The sequence below is a fragment of the Encephalitozoon cuniculi genome, chromosome VI, assembly GCF_000091225.2.
Source record: "Encephalitozoon cuniculi GB-M1 chromosome VI, complete sequence".
Taxonomy (NCBI): domain Eukaryota; kingdom Fungi; phylum Microsporidia; family Unikaryonidae; genus Encephalitozoon; species Encephalitozoon cuniculi.
In genome coordinates this window covers 160,940-185,218 of record NC_003233.1, presented here as the reverse complement: position 1 = coordinate 185,218, position 24,279 = coordinate 160,940, and the positions used below count along the sequence as shown (strand labels likewise).

Genomic DNA, 24,279 nt, shown 5'->3' with positions numbered 1-24,279 from the left:
AACTACCTGAAGCCCTCGGGCTGCTTCAAGTCAAAGTGTTTATTCTTTTACGGCTCTTACTACACCAACGGCGATGGTTTTGTTCTCCAATCGTAACGCAAATCTTTGCCTTTCTTCCTCGTTCCTACTGCTGTGGAGAACGCAGATAGGCAGTTCGGTAGTTATCTTCGCAAGAACCTTGCTTCCTTGCCTGCAAAACCTAATCTTCTTGTTGTTAATATCCCTTATTTCCTTAATCTTGCACTGAGCAGCAACAATTCCTACATGAAGTATGCATGTGTATCCGGAACTTATTATTGTATCCCCATCAAGTATGTTTAATCCGCATGTAAATTCCTGAGTAGATTTGTAATCCATATTGCTAATGCCAAGAATCTTGCTTCCGACCGAAACATCGTCAACATCCTCCTTCAACTTCAACTTCACAACATCTCCGGGCTCTGTTTCTTCGATCTCAACGTCATCCTCATCCATTATAGACGAAATGACGTTCTTTGTGTTCTGTGGTAAGATTTTTATTGGCGAGTTGAGGGTCACCTTCCCGCATTCAACCTTCCCGTACAGAATCGTTGATCCCATCAGCCTTACCTTTTCTGTCACCGTGATCGCTAGTGGGCCATCGATTCTTCTTGGAATCGTTACATTGTCCAACTCCGAAAGAAAAGAGTCTCCATCATACCATGGGCACGATCCTTTCTCCTTAATGTATTCGCCGGTAAATCCACTGACCGGAATAAACACAGGCGTCGGAAACATTCTTCTAACAAAGGCCCCAACCTTGGTCTTTATCTCGTCAAACCTCTCCTTGCGCCACTCCACGCTCGGATCGTCCATCTTATTAACCAGCACAATCAATCTTTGGACACTTCCGGCCTTTAGCAGGAAGATATGCTCTCTAGTTTGCCCTCCCTTTTCAAAGCCTGCCTCAAATTCGTTTATTCGTGCAGATACAACCAGTATTCCCACATCCGCACGATTAGCCCCGTTTATCATCTCAAACACAAACTGGTTATGTCCAGGCGCATCCAATATATTTACCCTTCTATGGGGAAGCTCAAAGGACGCAGTCCCCACCTCCGTGGTCTTTCCTCTTTCTCTCTCCTCAGGATTGGTGTCCAGACACCAGCTTAAATACCAGCTTTCTCTATTCTGCTCCCTCGACATTTGTCTGTACTTTTCCAACGTCCTTGGGTCCACCAATCCCATCTGCACAAGAATCTGCCCGCATATCGTCGACTTTCCAGCGTCAACATGTCCGACGAACACAATGTTGATAACCTTCTTCCGGGAAATGCGCAGCTCCCCCAAGTCCATTGGTAGGGAACAATTTCAGGCCTATTTATCGGGCAACAAATTTTTAGAGCTGCGCACCCTGATGATATCCGAGTTCCTCACGCGCAACTTGCACAAAACAGTCGACTTTCTATCGAAGGTCGGAATAACATCCGATGAAGTCTCAATAACATTGTCCTCGAAGGAGTACCTTTCACTTACATACCAGAACATAAAGGAGTATAAAAAGGCATATGTTTCTCTTCTCTGTAAGACCAGCCTACAGCATCTAGAAGAGGTTGTTTTTTGCGCCTGTTGCTCCCAGAGAGTCAACTTCATAAGAAACATAAATCTGCTTATCCATCTCAACAAACCTGTAGAAATCCACTGGTGCGGATGCGAAAAGGATGAGTTCCTGCTTTACATCGAGGGCAAGATAAAAAAGGACCATCGTATCCTGTCGGATGTTATTGTAATAAACCCGTGGTTTTGGGAGGCGTATCTGGATCTTGGAGAGCTTGCCACTCCAGAGATTATCGAATCGATCAGTATTGTTGGAGGCTTAAGTGACTTCTTCTTCATGCATCTGTTCTGCACAAAGATGATCAAGAAGGCTTGGAGACCCACTGCAATATCAGAGGATGAAAGGCGTGGAAGTAAATGGAGAAAGTCTTCTGATGGACTCTACATCAACATGAAATACCCGAACCTGGCAGGAGCTGTTCTGTACCACCAAAAAGACTTTGATGGATGCATTGAGGTATTCGAGGAGATTACGAGAAATTCTCTGTACTACGACCTGGACTATATAGATCTCTATTCAAACGCCCTGTATATCAAAAACGACAGCAGGGTCGTTCTTCTTGCTGAAAACACTCTGAACATAAACAAGTACAGGTCTGAAACCATGTGCTGTATAGCAAACTACTACTCCATGAAGAAGGAGCATGAGAAAGCTGTTGAATACTTCAAGCTGAGCGTGAAGCTGAACCCCTCTTCCTCTATAGTCCACACGCTCATCGGCCATGAGTACCTTGAAATGAAGAGCATGGAAAAGGCTGTGAGCTCCTATAACACTGCTCTGAAGATGTGTCCCATGGACTACCGCGCCTGGTACAGCATCGGGCAGGCCTATGCTTCAATGACTATGCATGAATATGCCCTTTTCTTCATAAAGAAGGCTCTGGAGTGCAAGAGCAATGACCCTATTGTTTGGACAACCCTGGGGCAATGCTACATGAGCCTAAGCAAGATGGATGATGCCATTGGATGCTTCAAGAACGTCATAGAGCTAAACGACGCCGACGGGTATCTGTACATTGGGGATGCCTATAAGAACATGAAAATGTACACGGAGGCAGTTGTGTACTACGAAAAGTATGTTGAGACCAGCAAGGACGACACTCGGAAGATATGCTTGTTTCTGGAAGAGTACTTCAAGAGAATGTTTGACGACAAGCGGAGTTCCTACTATGCAAACCTTGCCAACAAATAAAGCAGATTCCGATGCCCTCTCTATGGAGTCAACCGAGGAGATCAACAAGGAGCTCGAAAACAAGCTTAGGAAACTAGAGGAAGACATCATGCATGTAATAGAATATAATAATAAGCTGAAGGAGATGATGGAGGGCCTCAAGGTCGAGGAGAGACTTACACTTGAATGGCTTCTTGACTGTCTCAATGATTCTAAGAAGTTTCTTCAGAAGAGCTCCAGCATGGATTTCTTTATATAGAGCGAGGAGAAACATATAATATCCACGATACAGAGCCTTGTTCTGACAAGCTGCTAATAAAGTTGTTTATTCAGAACCTCTTTAGTGGAAACTTGAAGAAAACCGAGAGCCCCATTGCAACCAGGAACACACAAACAAGAACGGCAGGCCCGTATATGTCGTCATACGGCCCAGGGTCTCTCTGTCTTATCATACTGGCCCTCCACAGATACAGATACAGGGAGTAGAACGAAAAGATTATTGCTACAATGATTAGGATCAGCCCCGAGAAGCTGGCCCTTTCATCTCCAAGGCCCAGGAGTGCGCTTCCTATCCCTCCCAAGAAGATGGCAAACTGGACCCAGGACAGAAACGTTCTTTCGTTAGCAAAGAACACCTTTGGCTCCACACGAACAGGAATAGATATTCTTTTTCCATGAACATCTATTGGACTAAGCTTTTCACTGTTGCTGGGGTCACTATCGGCAGGAACATCGACCAGAACCGTGTTCTCAAAGGATTTCTTGTCCACGTCTGGGTGGAACGGATCTTTTCTTATGTCAACAGCCACCTGCGGAAGCCAATAAGGAATGTCCTGGATAAATGGATACAAGACGGCACATCCATGCAGGTACTTCGAAAACTTGTGTACATGCTCCACCAGTGGGCCGTTGATAAGCTCCTCAATCCACTTGGGCTTCGTCTCGTCAAAGTTTTGTGTTTTGATCTCAAGTATTGCATGTGGAAAACGGACTATCTCGCTCTTGGGAACATTTCTGAAAGGAAAGTCGCAGTTCACGTCGCTCCTTCTCCATCTCGTGATGGGATATGTCGGATTGACTATCTCGGCGTCGCTGCATTCCTTTATCATGCACAGATCAGTATCAAGGCTTACTCTAACACTGGAGTCATTGGGAATTTGGAATGCACTTCTCCTGTAGAATGTTCTGACAACGGGCCTGAGCCCTCTGTTAACAATAGACGACTGGACCTCTTCATACAGCATTCTCACATCTTCATCTCCGTTCAGCCTCCGGACATCTTCCCACACATCCTCTCCATTTATGTACTTGAGAACCTGCTTCTCATTTATCATAAACCTCAGTTTCTTGCTTGACTCGCCGGTCCATCCATCTTCATGCTTTTTCCTTTCCACAAACACAACATCCGGAACTTCCGAGGTATACCATCTTATCCTGATCGCCTCGGAGTGGTGCAGCTTTTTAAGCCTTTCTCCATAAAGATCAAATGCAACGTTGTCGAAGTAAACAGATGATATGCAAGTATCATGCGAATTCTTGTCCCATGAACTATACGGGCTCTTTTCTTCGTTGCCCTTCGAAAAAACATATATTGGAAGATGCTGGGTAATATAAAATTTCACAGGCACCACATTCTCCTTGTGCACCCAGTACTTATCAGTCATCCGTATAAACATGCAATTGCTTTCGGTATTTTTCTTTTTCGTCTCTATCGCCTTGAGGGAAATCCGGCTTGCCTTGTATATCAGCTCATCAAGATCCTCAACAGACTTAATCTTACCCTTTAGCATCGGCTTATATGAAGGAAGGAGCCTGTACTCTGTATGTTTGTCATGTCTCCTTAGGAGCTTCTTGAATCCTATGACATTGATTCTTATAAACTCTGCAAAGTGGCGCATCTCCTCCGTCATCTCCTTTATCTTGCTTCTAGCTTCCTTGGGCGGCTTTTTCTCCAACGTCCTCAACCTCTGGACAAACTCGGAGTACTTAGACTCAACAAACCCAAAGACTCTCTTTATGTTGGCATCCAGTTCTCGGACAAACTCGTCTTCATCGCTGGAGGCAAACCCCTCCTTTTTGAACCTCTCTCTTAGATTCTCGTAGTCTAAGTAGTTGTACTTGTAGGGCGCATATAAATTTCGCTTAAGGTACTTCTGAAATCTCATATGTTGCCAATTCCTTCCCAAGTAGTTATATAGTACTACAACTTGTTTCATCACAGATGAGACGATTCAAGTAGACCTTCCCATGAAACAGAGTTTGCAATCGCTAGCCCGTTTGCAATACATCTACCCCTCCCTATTGGTCTTTTGCCAGATCCTCAATTCTCCTTCCGACTTCTGCAGACCCGAGAATAAGCTCCTTAATTTCATTGAACTCAAATAGCGTTATGTTGTTCATGTTCAAGGCCTTCCCATCCAAGCATTTGATGCCCTTGAGCGTCTTTGCAAGCCTTATCTCCTTGATCTTCTCCACAATCATCTTGCTTTCCTCTATGCTCTCGACGTTGTAGCAGTTTTCCAGAAGCTCTGTTGCAAGAGGAAAGAAGTATGGATGGATACACGAGTACTCATCGGCTTTCTCTATCTCCACATCCATGGACATCTTAAGACTTTCCAGCTGCAGATACGAAGGAAGCCTTATCTTGCACATATTCGACTTCTTCAGGAGCAAGGCTGCATACAGGGGAATTCTTGCTATGTCCAGTGGCATCAGAGGAGGATAGGTCCTCTCCAAGAGACGCAGCTCTGGTATTGATGTCATCGGTTCTATCTCAACCAGTTCCTCGTAGGCAATGTGAAGAATCTCCTCCGGCGATATCGCCATAGGGACAGTCTGCACGTGGAAAATATATCGCTGGACTCAAGTCCAATGGGAATGGCATTTGCAGAAACCTATGCCGTTCAATTAGACCCAGAAGATGCTTAAAATAAGTCTCAACCGTCACCCCGATGAAAAACACCCACAGTCCTGAAGTCCCAAGGATTCTCCAGAGAAAGCTAGAAGGAAAGATATTCGCTCTAAGAATAAATAAAAGAAAGAATAAGGAGCCTCTTTGGATGTGCGAGTACTGCAGAAGCAGGTCCACTGGAGCTGCCCGCAGAAAACAGAAGCTCCCAGCCCAGCTTTTTTTCCAGAACAAAATAGCCTTGCATTCAACTGTGCTGATCCCCAAAGGCACATAACGAGCCAAAAGGATGCTTCTGTTATCTCTTGGAGCCTTTGAGAAAATTAAAATATCCTGTAGGATGGCATGGCCTCACCACCATAAACCCAAGGCCTCAGCGACTGGCACAAATAAGGAAAATCTAGATGTTTACTCAAGATCATGTCACTCCTTAGAAACAAGATACTCCACTCCGCTCATAGTCTTCATGTAAAATAAAGAGGGGTCCCATTGCACGATCCTATTGATTACGTTTATCCCGTCAAATATCTTCAACAACTCTACAATCCTGTTGACGGGAATCGCGCGTCTGTTCTCGGACCTGAATAGCGACCTGATTCTCTTGCTCAGAAGCAGATTGTCTTCCTCTTCCTTGGACTTGTTCATAAATTCCTCTCTCCTTAGCCTTTCCTTCTCTCTTATTCTTTCTAGTATCGTGGATGCTCTTTTCTTGGCCGACTTTTCAATCTCAACGCTTCTTTTTTTTGGAACCCAATCCTCTCTTCCTGTGCAGTCTTCCCTTATCTCTTCTGGGAATAAAGGCTTTCGGGGTAGAGGAACCTCTTCAAAGTCAAATCCAGGATGGAATCGCCCTCCATCGTGAGCATACCCATTCCTGCTAAGAAACTCTGAATGACATTCCTTGACATGCTTCTCAAGCCTCTCATTAAACTCCCTCGTCTCCCCATCGACATAGATGACAAAAGTATCAACCTCCTTTCCATCGTGGTGGATGCTTATTTTCTTGAATCTGAAAAGCTCGGGTGCTATATAGTACATCCTCTCGATGTCTGCAACTCCCACACGCTGCTTGACAAGATTTTCAATGCATCTCAGGGACTTTATGAAAATGGTCGTTAGGCCTCTTGCTGCATTGAACCGTTGAATCGTTTCCAAAACTCGGAATATCCTCGACAGCTTTTGAAGAGACTTCGGAAGATATAGATGGAAGTTCAGGCTCAGCCCTTTGAACTCAAGATGTGACACTCCTCCAAACTGCCGAATCTTTTCCTTCCTCTCTTCAATAGGAGCTGAAGGGCCCCCTTCCATTTCATCTCTCTCCTTTCTAACGGCCCTGAGCTCCTCAGGCCCATCCCTTATACTCTTCTTTTCCAGAGCTGCATTCTCATCGCCATCCAATCCAAGCTCCCTCAGCTTCTCCAGCCACTTTCCAACCAGCCCTCCCTTGCTGGCATCCAGATCCTTCTCCATCCTGTGTCCAGCAACTCCAGTCATCCCCCTTGGGCTCTCCTTTCTTCTTCTCAGTAGACATTTCCTCCTCGCTTCCTGCTCTCCCATTCACAGTACCCATCAGGAAAAAATTTATACAACGAAAATTACAATAAAAATGTCCCAAGGAATAGGTACTCGCACACCATTAGAGATGCGAATGTTTTGTCCTCGGTGTTGATTTAAAAGCTTTGGAGGACTTTGTACTAACTCCATCCTTTCTTCTGCTTTACAGGGGCATTCAAAAACATTCTTTATAGCCTTTAATAGATGTCACTTCCCTATCCTCGTACTCCCAAAAAGAACGTTTATGTATTCTTCCACAGATATGCTTCTTACATAGCTTTTCTCACTATCTGGAGCCTGCCCAGCAAATCTTTTCGATATCTCCTGTACCAGCTTGCCTTTCTTCTCCCTGCCAGGTACAAGCCGAACCTTGTATTTGTATGCTGATATAACACTCCAAGGCCCGCACACAGGCATCGAATGAACTATCTCCATCCCCTCTGGATCGCTGACAAACTTGTGCCTCTCCTTCTCATCAATCTTCATCCCCTCCAGCTGCTCTTCAATGTCCTCGGAAACCCTGAACAGCAATCCTAGCCCATATTCAATCCTGTGGCACTCCACATAGTTTTTCTTTCCCGTTATCATAAAAGATCCTTTCTTTAAATACTCTCCAGAAGGCGCCGTCTTACTGACTTGATCGCCGTAAACATACCAGACCGGAGAGACAACGTTTGCCTCCCAGCACTTCGACATGCATAGCGCCATCGATGCGGCTTCCTCTATCGTCTTCTGCGTAGCCTTTTTGACAATGATGCTCGAACTTCCATGCATATCACTATGGAAGTACAGGTCACCCGGCTCCAGATGCTTCTTGACAAGAATTTCATTCTGCTGTGCATTCTTTCCTCCTATCACAAGTACTCCGTCAGAAGAAAAAAAAAAGTGAAACTTCTCAAACCAGTATGGGGCCCTTGTAATCTTCTTACTTTCAATCTTCGGCGCTATCCTTTTCAGCACCTCCTCGAGGCTGTCCCTGGTCCTTCTAATCTTCTCTTCAAGCTTCTTACTCTTCTGATAAAGCCCGCTTATGTTACTAAACAGAGAGCTGTCAAAATCAATCTCTATCTCCTCGCCTTCTAAAACTATCCAGCATTTATGAGCCATAAAGTCTGTCTTTACAATGGCCTTCGAGACTTCATTTCCCTTCTTGTTCTCCTGCCCCCAGAACTTCTCAAAGTCGGTCCACTTTATTCTATTCTTTTTAACAACCTTGAAAATATCCAGTATCCTGTTGACAAGCTTCGAGTTTCTTTCCAACAGCTCTGCCTTTCTCCTCAGCAACTCCCCTTGCTGCTCCATTTCTTTTACATACTCCTCCTGCCTTTTCCTAACCTTATCCACCTTCGACTCCCTATCGTTCTTTCCAAACTTCTTTCTGCTCTGGAAGTAAAACTCTGCGGCCTCGTTAAATGTTTCAAAGTCCCTTGCCCCCGCAGTCTTAAAGGGAACCAGGCTCGACGGCTTGCCTTTTTCCATAATAACCCCTCCATATCCCTGAATCTCCTCTATCCTTGTTCTAAACCCCTTCATGAACTCCTCAAACGCATTCCGGGTATCCTGCTTAATTGGAATCCCATTCTCTGCAGACTTTTTCATGTCCATGACATCGGTCTTGATTCTGGAGCTCAGCTCATTCAAGACTTCCTTGACCAGAAGCTCGTCCAGAGGAAGAAAGTCCTTTAGATCGTTCTTAATGAAGGCATCAACGCTAAAGTCAAAGTCAACTCTATTGAACACATACTCGGATCCTTTGACGATATCCAGATTTCTTACAACTCGGAATACTTCTGCTATCTTCCCGTCTTCTACGATCAGGATATTTCCTCCAGAAAAGAACTCAAACACAATCTTCTGTCTTCCGAGCTCCAAGACAACAACACGGTCAAACCCGCATTGATATATGTCAACGACTTTGTCTCTCCGGGCCTTCCTACGCAGAATCTTGCAGAAATGGGAGATGTCCGTGTCGTACTCCTGCGTCAGGTGGATCCTAACCCCGGGCTCAACAAGAAGAATGTCCTTGTTGCTAAACTTTATGTAAATGATTCTCTGTGATGTTGTGTAGAAATTCTGAATAAACTTCTCCTTCAGCCTGGGCCTCAGCTCATTAACCGTTGCTCTGATGTCGAGAAAAGTATACCTCTGCTTCATCGGGGCTTTTACTTTCTCCGATATTTCCACCACTCCAAAACGCCACTGCAGAAGACCAGATATGAAACACTGGGTGCTAAACACTTCCTAGGAACGCGTTTGTTTATTTCCATATGGATCCAAAGACAAAGCAGGCTTCATCTGACGAGTGGAATGTAGAGGCCGGATTGCTTCTCTCCTCTCAGCTGCTGCTCGAATACAATGCATACTATTTCTATTCAGCATGTGCAGCCCACTTCAGCAGGTCTGACGTCTGCCTTAAGGGACTGGCCAGCTTCTTCAGGAAGAAAAGCCTTGATGAGAATGCCCAGGCCCAAAAGATTATTGGCTTCATGAATATGAGAGAGTTAGATATTGAGTTCAGAGCCATCGAGGCGCCAGATATCAAGAAGTACGGAAAGACGAGCGGCGTTCTCAAGGCTTGCAAGGAATTCGAGCAAACTGTGCTCAGTAACATATCGACCATTTCTGAAATAGCCAGAAAAGCTGGAGACGGGGCCATCGTCCAGTTCCTCGAGGACTTCATCGCCGAGCAGGTGAGGTCTATTTCGGAGCTTAGTGATCTATGCGCCAACTGTGCAAGGTGTGGGGACGGTGGCGTGGGGCTATTCCTCTTTGACCAATCACTGATAAGCCAACATTAAAGATATAGCCAAATTCTCTTAGGCACCCCTTAGCTATCCCGCGAATGGATGAACTGATTTCACAAATCAGAGGCACCCAAGCAAGAGAAGAGGATAAAGAAGGCTCCATTCCAAAGGACGAGAGCTCTCGGGCACATAACGGAGTATCTGGGGATCTAGCCATCGAAGACCCCCAGGACCCATTTGATCAGGAAGAGGTGGAGGTGCCTTTATGTGGAAAGAAAGATACAGGCGATGCCCACGATCTCACTTCTTCACAAGCCCCTGCATCACTCCACATCATGAAGCTCGACTTCGATGTGCTGAGTCAGGTGAAAAAAGAAAGTCAGGTCGAGATAGACATAGAGAGGATAAAAGACAGCAAGAAGTACAAGGTTGAGGGAATATTTGCAGGAATCATCAAAAAGCTGAGCGCTTTTGGAAGCGACACTGCTTGCCTAGAGCTTGTAGACGAGAGTGGGTCGATATGTGGGTCTTGTCCTCTAAGCGCTGTCGACGAGTTCGGATTGAAAGTGGGAACCATTATTCTGCTGTCCAAATGTTCCCTGTGGAAGATCAATGGAAACCATTTGAACATAGCTGGAGTAAACATAATGAAAGTCGTTTGAAAAATGGGACCGTGCCACAGCTTACATCACAATCCGAAGAAGTCAAGCAGGTTGTTTTTTCTCTTGCTTAGAATGTTGTTTCCATCGTCTACAACGTCGAAATCTATTTCCGCATACACCGGACAGTGGTCACTCCCATGGATTTCCGGTTGTATATCACAGTCCTTGAGCCTGTTCAGAAACCTAGCCGGAATGAGAATGTAATCTATTCTTGTACCCAGATTGCGGGGACGCAGGTTGAGCATTGTATTCCAGCATGTGTACGACTCGGGTCTCTTGCATAAAGCTCTATAGGCATCTATGTATTCCCCGCCATCAATTAAACTCCTCAGCCATTTTCTTTGCTCCGTCTCAAGAAGATAGCTCTCTAGTGCATCCTCTGCATAGAACTCATAGGGCAGCTCGAGCCTGGTCGGAGATTTCCGGGCCCGTCTTCTTTCCTTAGCCCCTTCTTCTAGGCCTGGCCTGTCCTTGCGTTGTATGCGCAAGAGCTCGCTATAGAACTGGTAGTGGTCGATGATCGAATAGACTGCATTGAAATCCCCGCACATAATTATGTTATCGTGGCCCCTGATAAACTCCCCAATCGCATCATAGAACCCAATCACTTCAGACTTGTCCCTCTCAGAACTCTCATCGAAAAAGGGAAAGTACAGGTTCAGGACCTTGAACTCTCCATGGTCAGTTAACAGTGACCTTCCATCCTCTGCAAATGGTGAATCAAGAACTCCTCTGCAATACAGTTTCTTGGACACCATTGTTGAGACACCAGATCTGCTGCTGTTCGTTTTGTTGGTGTTTGTAAATGTGATGTAGTCTCGGAGTGAATGGAACTCCCCCAATGCGCCCTCCCTCCCCCTGGTCTCCTGGACACATAGAATATCAGCCCTAAGGATGTTCTTCACATACTCGTTGAATCTCAATCTGCAGCTTTTCATCACATACTTGCTGAAAGAGCGGATGCCGTTGACGTTGAACGACGTTATCCTCATACGACAAGAACAGAGAATTAATGGGCATATAAATATCATGGATTTAATCATGATAGGCTCTACGGTGCTCTTCCTTTACTCTTCCTCTTCACAGGAGTATTCGCCAAGGACCTTAAAGATTTTAGCCGTCACGCTGTTAGCAATCTGATAGTCGAAGGTGGAAATCATTCTGAGAATCCCACAGAAAGACGTTATTAGCATTCCTCTTTTGCGCCCTCTTTCGTCTCCATCCACGCTGATGAATACCTGCGACGGCTGTGCATCATCGCTGATAGACCTCATGAAGATGTACTTCTGGCCATTGTATTCGACATTTTTCACTGGCATATTCTCTGCATAACCATCAAAGTCCTTCACACTCATGGAGCACTTTCCATCGGACTTGTATGAATGGTTTACATCGTCGAAGTTTGTAAGCTGCAGCGATAGAACGTCGTCCTTTAGGTCTCCCACCAGACTATCAAACACATCTGCATACTCCATGTTTGTTCCTTTGCCCTCATAGATTATTCCAGGCATTTTAAGGGCCCCTGGCAAATTCCTTGATTTTTGTTTGTACCCCAGATGAAATGTCTTCTTCTCTTTGTAGCACTCGTGATGGCAATTCCAGAAGACCTGAACTCAACACTTATGGCGATCAGAAGGCTCCATGAAAAGACCGGGTATAGCACTTTCTACGAGGTTTTTGGGGTTCCAGAAAGCACGTCCATTGACGCCATAAAGAAATTGTACCAGAGGATGATGAAGCGCCCAACACCGATTCCCGGGATTGAGAAGAGAGAGGACGCTGTTGCTCTCCTAACAGAGGCCTATAACATTCTAAAGAACAAAAAATCTACATACGATTTTATACTTGCAAACCCGTACCTCTATGTCGGAAGTAAAGAAAACTTTAGGAACAATCTCTACGTGATAATAATATCCATAATTGTTGGGCTGCTGGCACTTGACTTGACATATTTTGGTGTTAGGTATCTGGTCTTCATGGCCAGACCTAGGAAGACTCCGAGCAAGAAAGGAGTCAAGAGCAGCAAGGAGTCTGTGCCATCAACGATAACTGTAAATGTTCTCCGTTCAATTAAGTCCTTGATTAAAAGGTAATGGGGCCTTTGCTTATTAAGTCTTGTCCTTTGAACACGCCTACCGCCTCTCTTGCTGTTTTCGTCTCCTTGCCCTGCAAATGCCAACACAATGGCTTGCCAGTGTCCATAGTCCATGTCCTCCTGGGTCTCGCTCTCCAATCCAAAGATATAGTTCAAAACCCCTATTTAATAAACGGGTCCCTATGCTCCTTCACAGTCATATCTGCATGGGGTTCCATTCTGCCCAACATGGATATCCATATCCTCCTCTCCATAGGAAAAAGGAACACTTTGCCCATCAGACCTCAGCAAGATCCTCCCAACTCTGTCAATTGCATCAAGATCCGTGCAACCACTTGCAGCCATGTCCTGGACAGAGAACGAGTTTTTATCAAATTCTTTCCACTCTCCAGACAATGCATATTCAACTTCAAAGGGCGTCACGACGGGGATGTGTAGTTCAAGAGAACACTCAAAAAAGGGACAGTCCACAACCACAATGCATTCCGTTCCCTCTATGGTTATCATCCTCTCGTATGAAAGATCTTTCAGGAACAAGAGGTATGCATTTTTTCGTCTAGAAATGAGTGCCTTCCTTATTGACTTTGCCAGTTCCTCATATGCTCTCGATGTAAATATTATTGCAAATATCTGAAGGTCTCGAATCTTTCTTCCTTTGTTACACTTGGATCCAAGGTATTGCATTCTGTCCCGGCTCTTCAACTTGTAGAAAGACTCTGCATTGTACTTGTAGAAATAGTAGTCGTAGAACATTTGGTTCTTGGTCACCACAAGGACATCCCTACCATGCATCTCCTCCTTCATCACATGATGTCCACCGTAGCCTGAGTCATAGACTATGGTTCTCTCCTCCTTCTTTAGTCTGTCCATGTCCTCTTCGGGCAGCTGGGCGGTTATGCCCACAAAGTCCTCGAAGGGGTGGAGAGGGCAGTATATCCCCAGAAGGACAAAGAACTCGAAGCCTTTGGCTTTCAAGGGACAAAGCATCCCCTCTCCATGGAGCAGAAACGTATCTATGTGTGGATGGTTTGCCTTTATGTAGTCGTAAACAGGCTTGATCATGTGATTACACTCCTCGGTGGATAGCAGACCTACTTCGGTCTTTCCCTTCAGCCTTTCATCGAGAAGGGTGAAGTCCATCGTAGGGATGCCTGTTCCCCAAAAAATATCCAGACGGACTATCTCTTGCAGACCCTCCGGTTTCTGACAGACGAAAACACAAACGACAAGACGTACAGGAGATTACAAAGCATCTGAATCGTCCGAACCTCCCAATAAATGAATGTGTATATCATCACCTCAGCGGCATAATGGCTGTATGCAAACGTCTTTCGAGCAAAAACACAATAGTGGGAAACAGACTGAAGGGCGTTTAGAAGCATAAAGACAGCTTTGTTGCTAATGGCTCTGTCTCTGAGGTGTATGCAGATGAATGTGTAGTACACAAGGCCGTGGATCAGGTGCAGAGGACTCATCCTGCTTCTGACAGAGTATTTGAAGATCTTGGTTTCTATGAATCTGCGTCCAAGATGGACAGGATAAATGTTTCTGACCGGCAGAAGAGCCGACAGAATCAATCCATAAATGTAGAAGTATTGATAGTTGTTCTTCGACATCCCCTTTGGTATGCGTCCGTGCCTTGTCAGGCTGTTCATGAACGTATGCGAAAGTATGGTTGTCACAGGCAGCAGAGCAAAATACAAGAGCTCAATCAACACAAACATTAGGGATATAACGTGTCATCTAGATGGTTCCACCGGAAACTTGAATAATATTTGGTTTAATTGAGGTAGAGCATCAGAGCCACAATGCCATCCCTATCTACTTGTAGTTCAAGAAGAAGATGAGCCCTGAGTCAATTCTGCTGTAGGCATCGTTATACGCCCTTCTCATGTAGTACACGGACATGAATCCAAACAGAATCTTGTCTACTGGAAAGTCAAATTGGTTCAGCCTCCAAAATGTAAACATATAGTTGAATATCGAAAAGAAGCTCGTTCCTGAGAAGATCTGGTAGAACAGAATCATGATAAAGAGATATATGAAGCCGTTTGTTTCAACAAGCCTGTACTCTACAGGGGGCTGCTTATGGAGGAAAACATACTCAAGGCCTCTTCCAGTCTCAAGGTCCACCAGCCTATGAATGTCTGAAAAGAAGAAGTCTCTTATTATTATGATGAATGCATTAACCAACGACTTAAACAAGATGGTCAACACCAGGTATACCATTAGCAAGACTCCGACAGTTATAAGCGAGACAACAATCCTGTGGGGAACTATCTCGTTGTCCAGCCTGTAGAACGAAGAGCATTGCTCGCACTTTCTTATATCCCTTATTCTTTTTCCCCGGTACCTCCACATATTTAGGCACACCCCGTGGACAAGGCCGATGGATCCCTTGCAGTCACAAGGGGAGATCAGATCGTCTCTCATGTCTATTGGGTTTGTTAGTGAATAGCAAATCTTACAAAATCTAGAGTCCTCTGTCGTCTGCCTGGGCATCGTGATGGAGACATCGACGGTATCTTGCATCTCTTCGGTCCCTAGGCTGTCATCATGTGGTACGCTCTCCATGGATGTGGCTCTTTGGTTGATGTTATATCTCCTTGTCCGTTACCAATTAGCCTTTTCTTCCCCTTTTGCATGGCAAATAAATACCCAGCGAAGCACATGGATTATTGATCGCGGCACTGTTGGATAAGTGGCTTGTGCAATAGAAGACTGTAAATAAAAATGTATGACTCCATGGCACATGAGACCATCAGGCCCATGTTTCCTTGGAGCTCTTTTTGTGCCTCCAAATGGCAGAGATGGGAATCGTCCTTACTCCGTAGCTTTGGAGAGGGGCTTCTGCTTCCCGATTTTCAAATATTGCGGACGAAAAATCACCACATATAAATAAACTTTACTATCTCTACCTGTACCTTGAGAGCACCTCATCCCTTGAGACAATGTTCGTTATCTTTTCCACTGCAAAGTAGTCATCCTCGAAAAACAGCCCGCTTGCCCTGTCTATGGTGATCTGAAGATTCAAGACAGAGTCTGTATTGTCGTAGTCCAGAACCTCATATGACAACAGTCCCTGGCTTTGAATAAACAAAACCATCTCTTCGTGTAGCTTTCCCTTCTTTTGCACATCTTCTAGGCACTCGAGTGATGCAATTTCTTCTAAAGAATGCTTCATCTCAAGCTTCTTCCAGTTGTCGCACTTGCTGATTACATTGACTTGGGCCGACTCAAGAAGGCAAAGGCACAGCGTGGAAACCAGATATGACGAAAGCAAAGAATGGTCATTTGAGAAGAAGACTAGATCAGTGAGGTTGACAACAACAACCGAGTATCCATTGCTCCGGAGATATCTAAGGATGCCGTTGGGGATGTCGCTGGACATGAAGAACTCCACTTGTCCTGGAAAGTCGAACAGGACATAGTGGTCTGTGTTCTCGATGTTCTCTCGGAAGAACTCGTCGATCCCTGCAGCGAACTCCTCAAGAACACACTTTGCAGACATGTTGGGCCCAACCCCATGCTTCTCCTGGTACTTCAGGGACGACGAAATCGAGCATATCGAATAGTCGAACTGGCCATCATTGCAGTTTCCCGGATCAAGATTCACAGTGTATGGGTTTCTGTGCGAAAGCACCGCCTTCTTGCTCATGACATAGGTAGACTTCCCGCTGCTGGGAGGTCCTATAATAACCTCTGCATACTTCATGACTTGGAGCTCAAGGGATACAGCCGAAAAGAAATAGAATAGACATTACAACAAAACTGCTCCCCGTGGGATCTACAGCCCGGGAGCCCGCGAGCCTCTGGCAGAGCAACCGAAACGCAAGCGCTCAAGCTCCGCTGCCTCATCTCGCCGCCCAAAAATTCGTGAGTTTATCCTGACGGATAATGCCAGTTCTTACACTGGCAAGAACAGATACTACACTTGATCAAAGCCGATTGGCTTGAGAGGTGGGGCTCGGGAAAAAAAACATATTTATACGAATGGAATTTATTGGTTCTGCACAGACGATGCGATTGGAGGAAGCTTTGAAACACTGTGAAGAAAAGCTTGTCCAAAACAAAATACATTCAAAGAAGCATGAACAGAATTAGGGTGCTGGGATTGGTACTTATGTACTATGCTCTGTCACTAAGCCTGGGATATCTGACCTCGTTTTTGCTCTCCAAAAGGACATATAATTTCAGTTTTCCCCTGTTCAAGGCGTCCATGCAGAACCTGATTCACTTTTTTGGTGCATCCACAGTTCTAAGACTTCAGAAGGAAAAGGCTCCAAAGCCCAACTATTTCGGGCCCTCGCTTCCATGTGCACTCGCAGGTGCAACAGACATAGGGCTTTCGTCCATATCTCTGAGGTTCACAACCCTTGCATTTTACACAATGGTGAAATCCTCTTCTCCGGTGTTCATCCTTCTGTTCGGGTTTGCACTTGGAATCGAAAAGCCGTCGATAACATTTTTTCTGACAATATTCACCATAGGCGTGGGTGTGTTTCTTACGTCGATAAAGAACACAAGCTTCGACATCATCGGGTTTGGAACCATCTCCGTAGCCTCGCTCATGGCCGGGTTCAGATGGGCGTTTGTCCAGTATCTTGTTAGGAACCAGGATGTGCAAAAAGAGGGGGTTTTTGTCACGATGAGGGATCTCTGCCTTCCCATATCATTCCTCCTTCTTCTAATCTCCCTACACGTTGAGGGCCTTATGGAGATAGTCACGTCCAGGTTCTTCAACACATTCGATGCAGCCCTGAGGAACTTTGGGTATATCTCGCTCTGTGGGGCTCTATCGTTTATGCTCCTGTGTGCAGAGTTTACGCTCGTTTCAGAAACAGGCGTTGTGTTTCTGAGTATTGCAGGGATTGTCAAGGAGCTCATTATTATTTCGTATGCAATAATAACAAAGGATATCGCTTTGAGTAACCTGAACTATGTTGGGCTGACCATAAGCATTGCAGGAATACTAATATACAATTTCAGCAGGAAGCCTCTTTCTCCACACTAGAACATCCCGATAGACGTATTGTGTTTACTAATAAAGTTTTGTGCAGAGTCTTCCCAGGATTTAAAGCAAGTCTAGTGCTTAAAAAACACGCGGCATAAGGACCCATGGATGCCGAGTCCAAAAACAGGAAGCTGAGGGAGGCTGAGAGACTGAGAACAAGGGGAGCATTTCCATTTAGTCTGTTTTCGTCTCCCGACTATGATGCCTCAGCAGAGATATTTATGGAGCTTGGCAACATGGAGGAGCAGATGTCTGAGAAGGTGATGTTCTACGAGGAGGCGGCAAGGACTTATGAGATGGGAGAGGGAGAGTATGGTAGGTACCAGGCGTCGCAGGTCTATGAAAAGATAGCACAGGTGTGTGAGGACGAATACCCTGAAAAGTCGGTTGATGCATACAGAAAGGCGGGGATGTACTCCAAGCAATGCGGACGGGAGAGTTTGGCGGCAATGAACTTCCAAAGAGCGGCAGAGATACTGAAGAGGGAGGGGGATCTTGTCAGATGTTTGGAGTACCTGCAAAAGGTTGCAGAATGCTACTGTGGAAGCAACTGGAAGCACCACAAGAGAAAGGCAATGAGGGACATTGCGTCCGTGTACATAGAGCTTGGGAGGTATGGATCAGCGGCTAAGATATTCCTGGGGTTTGACGAAAATATATACACCTTCTGTGCCTTTCTTTGCCATGTCATAGAGGGGTCGCCTTCAGACCTTGATGTCAGTGGAGATGAGAAAGAAGTGTGTGATGCACTTGGGGGAGACCTGGGTGCAGCACGTAAAAGCATAGAAGAATACATTACAACACATGCAATGGTTGGAGAGGTCAGGAAACTGCTCGAGATTGTCAAGGAAAGGCTTCGGCCTGAGAACGACATTCTGTGATGGATGGTATGCGTTGCATTTGATTAAAGGCTAACTGTATGTGCTAGAGGGTTTCTGGTGCTGATCTGCTCAAGATGTCGGGGCCCTGTCTCTTACTAAATTTTTATAAGCCATTTCTCTACCCCCTGATTACAATGGTAACCGAGAAGAGCAAAAAACCAAGAAGCAAAACGGCAGTAAAAAGGCGCAAGGACCCCAATGCACCAAAGAAGCCGATGTCGGGGTACTTTATTTTTGGGCAAGAGCAAAGGAAGAAGAACGAGGAGCTGAGTAGGTTGCCCGTGGCAGACCAAGGAAGAGCGATTTCCGAGATGTGGAAGAAGCTGTCTGATGAAGAAAGGGAGGAATACAACAAGATTTCAAACAGGGAGCGCGAGCTATACCAGGCAAGGATTGAGGAGTATAAGAAGAGTGACGAGTATCACAACCACCTTGAGAAGGTTGCTGCTGATGAGGCGGCGGCAGGAAAGAAGAAGAAGGGAATCAAGAAGGTGACTGGATACAACGAGTTTTTCAAGGCTGTCCGCAAGGCTGTTTCTGAGGAGAACCCAAGCTTCACGATGATGGAGACCACGTCTGCTGTTGCAAAGAGATGGAAGGAGCTGAGCGAGGATGAGAAAGCCGTCTACAACAAGATTGCCGAGGAAAAGAATGTGAAGGCTGGTCTGGTTGGGGGATAGGCATTAAAATGACTCTATTTACCGGCTTTATTGTATTTCTGTTCTTCTCTCGGAGTATTTTTCGGAACTGCATACCCCTTGGGATGCACAGAGATGTACTGAGGTTTCTGTGCAAGACCTCCACGAAGCAGAGGTCACCCTATTCGGTCTTCGCCAGGGAGTTCTTCCGGGAGAACAGATTCAGATATGAAAGCTACGTGCTGCTTGCAAAGGCCATGGTAGAGGAATGGGGCAAGATGCAAGCAGAAGAGAAGAGCGTGTATGTGGAGAAGTGCAACAAGGATCTCCAGACCATCGGCAAGTCTCCAGACGGTGACGAGAATAAACCGTCTGATGATTTGGATTCGATGAAGAAACTAAGAAAATATGCCCAGAGCGGGTATACACATCGCTGGGAGTATTCCGGGTATCTCTTCTTTGTAAGCGAGATCTTCGATATCTGCTGCGACATGAACGTGTCCCCGGAGGAGAATGTCCGTATGTTTGCCGAGATGTGGAACCAGCTGGATAACGAAACGCAAACCAAGTGTAGAAACAGTGCCCTGAGCCTGTGGGCTGAAAGAAACAGAGAGAGGATTGAGATGTATGGGGCGCATTCTAGAAAAAGGATAATTGTAAAAGACCCACGACCCCAGAGGGACTCGAACCCTCAGCCTTCGGCTCCGTAGGCCGACACTCTAACCATTGAGCTATGAGGCCTCCTTGTCAATGGCCTGCCGCAAAACTCTCCTCCCTGCACATCCTCAGCCTCGGAAATCAAAGGTGCTTCACAGCCTAATTCAACGGTAAAACTTATTTATTTCTTCTTTTCCTTCGCTAACTTTCTCTCCATCGCCTTTCTTTTCATTATGGAAAAGGAAAACTTCTCCCTTCTTTCTCTAACATAGTCGTCCTTTGCCACCCCAAATGCAGACAAGTGAATCCTGGAGTCCTTCCGAGCATATGGGATGAACGTTTGGTCTCTATACTCTTTGTTCTCAGGCTTTTCCTTTTCTCTTTCTGGTAGGGCCTTCTTGCTGTTCATCTCGTTCAGTCGGTCCAGAAGTGTCTCCCTGCGCTCGAACATAGAGTGTGTCTTAAACATCTTTATCTTGTCCTTGTATTCTGCTGGAACACTGACCTTTCTTCTGAACTCAAGGCATTTCTGGTGCCCCTTGCTTGCAATCGACTTCAGGTGCTCAAATTCCCTAAAATCATAGGTATCCAAATACTCCTGTGGAATCGTTCCAATCTCCACATCAGGAAGATATGTTTCTTGGATGTTGAAAAAGTGGAAGACGTCTGTATACGTAACGAAGCTGTACTGGACCCCCATTCCTCGGACACGCCCAACCCGGTGGAGAAATGTTCTCTCGTCACATAGGTCGTAATTCACAACGGTGTCGAGATACGGAATGTCAAGCCCCCGCGCTGCAACGTCGGTTACAACAAGAATGCTGAATTTCGAGGTATTGAAGTCTCTGAAGTTAGCTCTTCTTGCTTCATCGTCCATTGAGGAATAGATTCCTCGCGACTCAAAGTTGTTTTTGTTGAGGATCTCCAGAAGAAGCTCGACGGCGTACTTTGTTGCCGCGAATACAATTGTCTTTCTTGTCTTGTCTAGAATCCGAAGCAACGCCGCTTCCTTGCTCTCGCTTGGAATGTAGAAGAAAAAATGCTTAACCGTCTCGTTGATTCTTGTCTCAATTTCAACCACCTTCATGTTCAGTGGATGGTCTGGAAGTGTTGCGCTGAAAAACACCTTCTGGCAGGACAGCGACTCGTTTATTCGGTCAAACACCGATTTCAGGCTTGGCTCTTCAAGGATCCTGTCTATTTCATCCACTACCAGCATGTCTGCTGACATGCCTTCGATCTTTCCCGGGGTGCAGATCTCAATCAGCTTCCATGCCTCTTCTATCCCTCTTGCCAGCCTTTTCAGCACTCTCCGAGCCTGGATCACCAGCTCCTTGGTGGGGACAATGACCAGTGTTTTTTCCCCCGAGATAGCTCGCTGTATGGCAGGAATGAGGTAGCATAGTGTCTTCCCACTTCCTGTCCTTCCGACACCCATCAAACTCCTCCTCTCCAGAATCAGGGGAATGGTTTTTCTTTGGATTGGCGTTGGGCCCTCATAGAGGATGTTTCGGAGCAGCCTGTAGTCCAGGCCCATAGTCTTGAACGATCCTCCCTTGATCTTGCCGCTCTTTTCCATGGGGGAAGTGGAGCGTAAATAAAAATGCCTCTAGTAGGCCCCGAATGGTCAACTGTGAGACGTGCGGCGCCACGCTGGAGATCATCGAGAACGAGTATATTTGCTCCGAGGGCCACATCATAAAAAACAGGGTAGAAGTGTCAACGGAAGAAGCCTCTGTCCCTGTTGGCGGTGCTCCTAATAAGCTAAAGATCCAGACGTCCTTTACCACCAAGTACGGTGAAGACTACGTCGATCTACTGATTTTCCACGCACTGTTTAACGACATCAGGAACTACCTGGGCATCAAATCCACCAAATACTTCGACATCTTCACTAACTTCATAAAAGAAGGGCCTGGACAGACTCTCGAGAAGTCCTTGTTGATACTCCCTGCGCTTGGAGCGCTGACATACTATTCAAAAAGGGTGGAGATGGAGGCCGAAGGCAGGCCCTATCTATACCTGGACTATTACCGATCTATGATGTCGTATCCGTACCAGGAAAGAAGAAAGGCGAAGTTCGAGGCCCTTGGGATAAATACAAAGAGACCTCTGGTTGCTCCCTTCTGTTTGTCAGGGTTCAGCTTGGTCCCTGTTTCCAGCGTGCTCAAATATCTTGGCGAAAGCGGAATTGTCCTTCAAAAAAACCGCTTCGGAATGCGGCTCACAACATTCTACGATGAGACCGGAGTCCTTGACGAGGAGGTCGAGAATAACAAAGCCTGCTTCCGGCAGGATCTCAGAAGAGACTACCAGATGTTCTTCTGTTACCTCCAAAGAATCTGCGATATCTTTCTGCTGGAGATCACAGAGCATCTCGAGAAGAAGTTCAGGGCATACTTTTATGTACTTGACCTCACCCAGTCCATTCACATTCCAGAAATAGATATATCTCTTTTCCTTTATATCTATATAATGAACTACAAGAAAGACTTTGATGTACAGAAGGCAATGGCAAACCTTGAGAACTCCGGGATCAAGTTCCATTTTTCTCCCCCTGAGGAGCCCGTGTCCACAGAGCCCAAGACCACTTCTTATTCGAAAGAAGATCTTGAGTCATATCTCAGGATTCTGATCTCAAAAATCACATGGGTCTGCAGCTACAATCTAAAGACTAAGGTTGGCCGCTTAAAGACCTTACTCTCCTGCAGCAAGACTGCAAACATGCTAAACAGCTACTGGAAAAGACAGAATGACAAACACAAGTTAGTTTTCGTCCGCAACGTCTGGTACATAAAAAAGCTAATGTTTTTGAAGAGAATGAAAGACATGAAAAATTCATCCAATGCAATCTCCAACAGCACATCAGATTAGACTCTTCCTTTATTCAGTACGGAATTTCCGATCACTTCTCTCAGCGCCATCGTGGCATAGCATGAACTGTTCAAGGTAAACCTGACCACGGTCCTGTCATTAAACTCGTCTACAGTGACGTCATAAGCCCTCTCTACCATCCTTCTATATCCTCCCTTTAGCATTTTGTTGTCCAGCTTCTCTAGTCCCAGGACCACGTCGAATATGCTGAACTCCTCAGGATGCTTCACAACCTTGATCTCCCCATTCACACAGACTGTATCCCCCTCAATAACCCTTGCTCCGTGCTCCATCCGGGCATTGATTGCTTCGTTGAACTTTAGGCCCTGGTATGAGTGTAGATATAGCATTCGGAGTTCTCTGCGTAATCCATAAACTATGTCCTTTTCCTTCATCCCTTTGGACTTGCATTTCAGAACATACTTCTCCGTGCTGTCCCCAAGACCCAGGGCCTCCTCATATCTTCCGGCCACATAAAGCTCATAGCACTTCCCTCCCCTCATAATCTTGTCGATGGCTTCTTCATATTTCCTTGTCAAAATGTCGTATCCTATCTCATGGTTCCTTAGCTTGTTTCCAAATCGCTGTTGTCCGAAGTAATTCAGAAATCCTTTTTCCAGGTTCCTTACCAACTCCCTATCTCTAAATCCCTTCAGCACTATGCTGAACCTGTTTCCCCTCAAGTCTCCTAGCTTCTTTGCAGAAGACTTCTTGATGTCAAAGATCTTTATTGAAGACTTCACCTTATCCCATCTACTCAGCTCACTGCACTCAATTTCGCCAACTCTCTCTTTGGCCTCTTCTCCATCATCCTCAAGCTCTTTCTTCCATTCCTTCGGGTCCACTCCTGTTGTTGCAAGAATCTCTTCTTCAATTTTTCTGTTGAAGTCTTCGATATCTTTCTTCCCATATCCTTCTGCAATGAAGTTCTCCCATTCAAAGGCATCGGTCTCCCTGCTTAACTCCACAGCAAGTCTGTAAAGCCTCATAAACGAGCACTTAACCGTAACCTCCTGGAACGTAACAGCCCTTTTGTCCTTATTGCCTGCAAATTGGAACGAGCTCTCTGGGACTCCAAGTCTCCTGCAGATCCACTTCCCTGCATCAATCGTGTTGAACATCACTTTCTGCAGAACGAAGCAGTACACGTCCACGTCCGTCTGCTCAAGGCAGATCCTTCCATCAACGGTCTTTGCTTTTACAAACGGGTAGTACTTCAACTTCCTATGTATTGCAGTGCGGTGCTCTTTCTCTTCATTGCCCAGGCCCTCAACAGATCCTAATGCCTCCTTCCCATCAAGAAACTTCCCGTGGTCAACAATGGGAAGTATCCCGCATACTCTGGAGGGCGTTACTTCCTGAACTATAAAATCAAGCGCCTCTTGCTTCAGTATGCACTCCGCATCCTCGATGTGCCCGTTAAAAAATTTCCTGACTCCTATAGTCTCAAAGTCACGCATCCCACAAGGGACATTAAATACAGCCCAAAAGAGGAAAGATACCGGC

The 24,279-nt window shown here is 45.7% G+C and overlaps 24 protein-coding genes and 2 non-coding genes across 26 annotated transcripts, besides 2 other annotated features; 11 read left to right on the top strand and 15 right to left on the bottom strand.

Moving 5' to 3' along the window:
* Positions 1-39: 39 nt before the first annotated feature.
* Positions 40-1,314, bottom strand: ECU06_1440 (uncharacterized protein; the record flags this gene model as incomplete). The annotated part of the gene is made up of 1 exon (NM_001041522.1): positions 40-1,314. The coding sequence occupies one exon, from the start codon at positions 1,312-1,314 to the stop codon at positions 40-42; it is 1,275 nt and encodes a 424-aa protein (NP_585900.1).
* A 61-nt stretch (positions 1,315-1,375) lies between these two features.
* Positions 1,376-2,767, top strand: ECU06_1430 (uncharacterized protein; the record flags this gene model as incomplete). The annotated part of the gene is made up of 1 exon (NM_001041521.1): positions 1,376-2,767. One exon carries the CDS (start codon positions 1,376-1,378, stop codon positions 2,765-2,767), a length of 1,392 nt encoding a protein of 463 aa, NP_585899.1.
* Positions 2,768-2,789: 22 nt separating this feature from the next.
* On the top strand, positions 2,790-3,005 carry ECU06_1425 (uncharacterized protein; the record flags this gene model as incomplete). Its single annotated transcript, NM_001415167.1, has 1 exon — positions 2,790-3,005. One exon carries the CDS (start codon positions 2,790-2,792, stop codon positions 3,003-3,005), a length of 216 nt encoding a protein of 71 aa, NP_001402507.1.
* Positions 3,006-3,075: 70 nt separating this feature from the next.
* ECU06_1420i (SPX domain-containing vacuolar polyphosphate accumulation protein) lies at positions 3,076-4,911 on the bottom strand (the record flags this gene model as incomplete). Its single annotated transcript, NM_001041520.1, has 1 exon — positions 3,076-4,911. The coding sequence occupies one exon, from the start codon at positions 4,909-4,911 to the stop codon at positions 3,076-3,078; it is 1,836 nt and encodes a 611-aa protein (NP_585898.1).
* A 133-nt stretch (positions 4,912-5,044) lies between these two features.
* ECU06_1410 (uncharacterized protein) lies at positions 5,045-5,572 on the bottom strand (the record flags this gene model as incomplete). Its single annotated transcript, NM_001041519.1, has 1 exon — positions 5,045-5,572. One exon carries the CDS (start codon positions 5,570-5,572, stop codon positions 5,045-5,047), a length of 528 nt encoding a protein of 175 aa, NP_585897.1.
* Positions 5,573-5,697: 125 nt separating this feature from the next.
* ECU06_1405 (uncharacterized protein) lies at positions 5,698-5,931 on the top strand (the record flags this gene model as incomplete). Its single annotated transcript, NM_001415165.1, has 1 exon — positions 5,698-5,931. One exon carries the CDS (start codon positions 5,698-5,700, stop codon positions 5,929-5,931), a length of 234 nt encoding a protein of 77 aa, NP_001402506.1.
* A 146-nt stretch (positions 5,932-6,077) lies between these two features.
* Positions 6,078-7,211, bottom strand: ECU06_1400 (uncharacterized protein; the record flags this gene model as incomplete). Its single annotated transcript, NM_001041518.1, has 1 exon — positions 6,078-7,211. The coding sequence occupies one exon, from the start codon at positions 7,209-7,211 to the stop codon at positions 6,078-6,080; it is 1,134 nt and encodes a 377-aa protein (NP_585896.1).
* Positions 7,212-7,261: 50 nt separating this feature from the next.
* Positions 7,262-7,375: a sequence feature.
* A 40-nt stretch (positions 7,376-7,415) lies between these two features.
* Positions 7,416-9,362, bottom strand: ECU06_1390 (uncharacterized protein; the record flags this gene model as incomplete). Its single annotated transcript, NM_001041517.1, has 1 exon — positions 7,416-9,362. One exon carries the CDS (start codon positions 9,360-9,362, stop codon positions 7,416-7,418), a length of 1,947 nt encoding a protein of 648 aa, NP_585895.1.
* A 113-nt stretch (positions 9,363-9,475) lies between these two features.
* ECU06_1380 (ferritin) lies at positions 9,476-10,006 on the top strand (the record flags this gene model as incomplete). Its single annotated transcript, NM_001041516.1, has 1 exon — positions 9,476-10,006. One exon carries the CDS (start codon positions 9,476-9,478, stop codon positions 10,004-10,006), a length of 531 nt encoding a protein of 176 aa, NP_585894.1.
* Positions 10,007-10,050: 44 nt separating this feature from the next.
* On the top strand, positions 10,051-10,614 carry ECU06_1370 (uncharacterized protein; the record flags this gene model as incomplete). The annotated part of the gene is made up of 1 exon (NM_001041515.1): positions 10,051-10,614. One exon carries the CDS (start codon positions 10,051-10,053, stop codon positions 10,612-10,614), a length of 564 nt encoding a protein of 187 aa, NP_585893.1.
* A 26-nt stretch (positions 10,615-10,640) lies between these two features.
* Positions 10,641-11,606, bottom strand: ECU06_1360 (uncharacterized protein; the record flags this gene model as incomplete). Its single annotated transcript, NM_001041514.2, has 1 exon — positions 10,641-11,606. One exon carries the CDS (start codon positions 11,604-11,606, stop codon positions 10,641-10,643), a length of 966 nt encoding a protein of 321 aa, NP_585892.2.
* A 75-nt stretch (positions 11,607-11,681) lies between these two features.
* ECU06_1350 (uncharacterized protein) lies at positions 11,682-12,125 on the bottom strand (the record flags this gene model as incomplete). The annotated part of the gene is made up of 1 exon (NM_001041513.1): positions 11,682-12,125. The coding sequence occupies one exon, from the start codon at positions 12,123-12,125 to the stop codon at positions 11,682-11,684; it is 444 nt and encodes a 147-aa protein (NP_585891.1).
* Positions 12,126-12,170: 45 nt separating this feature from the next.
* Positions 12,171-12,707, top strand: ECU06_1340 (uncharacterized protein; the record flags this gene model as incomplete). Its single annotated transcript, NM_001041512.1, has 1 exon — positions 12,171-12,707. One exon carries the CDS (start codon positions 12,171-12,173, stop codon positions 12,705-12,707), a length of 537 nt encoding a protein of 178 aa, NP_585890.1.
* A 182-nt stretch (positions 12,708-12,889) lies between these two features.
* On the bottom strand, positions 12,890-13,849 carry ECU06_1330 (uncharacterized protein; the record flags this gene model as incomplete). Its single annotated transcript, NM_001041511.1, has 1 exon — positions 12,890-13,849. One exon carries the CDS (start codon positions 13,847-13,849, stop codon positions 12,890-12,892), a length of 960 nt encoding a protein of 319 aa, NP_585889.1.
* A 38-nt stretch (positions 13,850-13,887) lies between these two features.
* On the bottom strand, positions 13,888-14,433 carry ECU06_1320 (uncharacterized protein; the record flags this gene model as incomplete). Its single annotated transcript, NM_001041510.1, has 1 exon — positions 13,888-14,433. The coding sequence occupies one exon, from the start codon at positions 14,431-14,433 to the stop codon at positions 13,888-13,890; it is 546 nt and encodes a 181-aa protein (NP_585888.1).
* Positions 14,434-14,530: 97 nt separating this feature from the next.
* On the bottom strand, positions 14,531-15,283 carry ECU06_1310 (uncharacterized protein; the record flags this gene model as incomplete). Its single annotated transcript, NM_001041509.1, has 1 exon — positions 14,531-15,283. The coding sequence occupies one exon, from the start codon at positions 15,281-15,283 to the stop codon at positions 14,531-14,533; it is 753 nt and encodes a 250-aa protein (NP_585887.1).
* Positions 15,284-15,443: 160 nt separating this feature from the next.
* Positions 15,444-15,551: a sequence feature.
* Positions 15,552-15,623: 72 nt separating this feature from the next.
* Positions 15,624-16,424, bottom strand: ECU06_1300 (uncharacterized protein; the record flags this gene model as incomplete). The annotated part of the gene is made up of 1 exon (NM_001041508.1): positions 15,624-16,424. The coding sequence occupies one exon, from the start codon at positions 16,422-16,424 to the stop codon at positions 15,624-15,626; it is 801 nt and encodes a 266-aa protein (NP_585886.1).
* A 56-nt stretch (positions 16,425-16,480) lies between these two features.
* On the bottom strand, positions 16,481-16,670 carry ECU06_1295. The gene has a single exon (NR_183212.1). It is a non-coding gene; the product is annotated as a U2 snRNA (small nuclear RNA).
* Positions 16,671-16,799: 129 nt separating this feature from the next.
* On the top strand, positions 16,800-17,723 carry ECU06_1290 (uncharacterized protein; the record flags this gene model as incomplete). Its single annotated transcript, NM_001041507.1, has 1 exon — positions 16,800-17,723. The coding sequence occupies one exon, from the start codon at positions 16,800-16,802 to the stop codon at positions 17,721-17,723; it is 924 nt and encodes a 307-aa protein (NP_585885.1).
* Positions 17,724-17,827: 104 nt separating this feature from the next.
* Positions 17,828-18,604, top strand: ECU06_1280 (uncharacterized protein; the record flags this gene model as incomplete). Its single annotated transcript, NM_001041506.1, has 1 exon — positions 17,828-18,604. The coding sequence occupies one exon, from the start codon at positions 17,828-17,830 to the stop codon at positions 18,602-18,604; it is 777 nt and encodes a 258-aa protein (NP_585884.1).
* A 134-nt stretch (positions 18,605-18,738) lies between these two features.
* ECU06_1270 (HMG domain-containing chromatin-associated protein) lies at positions 18,739-19,284 on the top strand (the record flags this gene model as incomplete). Its single annotated transcript, NM_001041505.2, has 1 exon — positions 18,739-19,284. One exon carries the CDS (start codon positions 18,739-18,741, stop codon positions 19,282-19,284), a length of 546 nt encoding a protein of 181 aa, NP_585883.2.
* Positions 19,285-19,367: 83 nt separating this feature from the next.
* ECU06_1260 (uncharacterized protein) lies at positions 19,368-19,952 on the top strand (the record flags this gene model as incomplete). Its single annotated transcript, NM_001041504.2, has 1 exon — positions 19,368-19,952. One exon carries the CDS (start codon positions 19,368-19,370, stop codon positions 19,950-19,952), a length of 585 nt encoding a protein of 194 aa, NP_585882.2.
* On the bottom strand, positions 19,911-19,983 carry ECU06_1255. Its single transcript has one exon. It is a non-coding gene; the product is annotated as a tRNA-Arg (tRNA).
* A 97-nt stretch (positions 19,984-20,080) lies between these two features.
* Positions 20,081-21,478, bottom strand: ECU06_1250 (uncharacterized protein; the record flags this gene model as incomplete). The annotated part of the gene is made up of 1 exon (NM_001041503.1): positions 20,081-21,478. One exon carries the CDS (start codon positions 21,476-21,478, stop codon positions 20,081-20,083), a length of 1,398 nt encoding a protein of 465 aa, NP_585881.1.
* A 44-nt stretch (positions 21,479-21,522) lies between these two features.
* Positions 21,523-22,773, top strand: ECU06_1240 (uncharacterized protein; the record flags this gene model as incomplete). The annotated part of the gene is made up of 1 exon (NM_001041502.1): positions 21,523-22,773. The coding sequence occupies one exon, from the start codon at positions 21,523-21,525 to the stop codon at positions 22,771-22,773; it is 1,251 nt and encodes a 416-aa protein (NP_585880.1).
* Positions 22,770-24,233, bottom strand: ECU06_1230 (pseudouridine synthase PUS7; the record flags this gene model as incomplete). Its single annotated transcript, NM_001041501.1, has 1 exon — positions 22,770-24,233. One exon carries the CDS (start codon positions 24,231-24,233, stop codon positions 22,770-22,772), a length of 1,464 nt encoding a protein of 487 aa, NP_585879.1.
* Between the last annotated feature and the right edge of the window lie 46 nt (positions 24,234-24,279).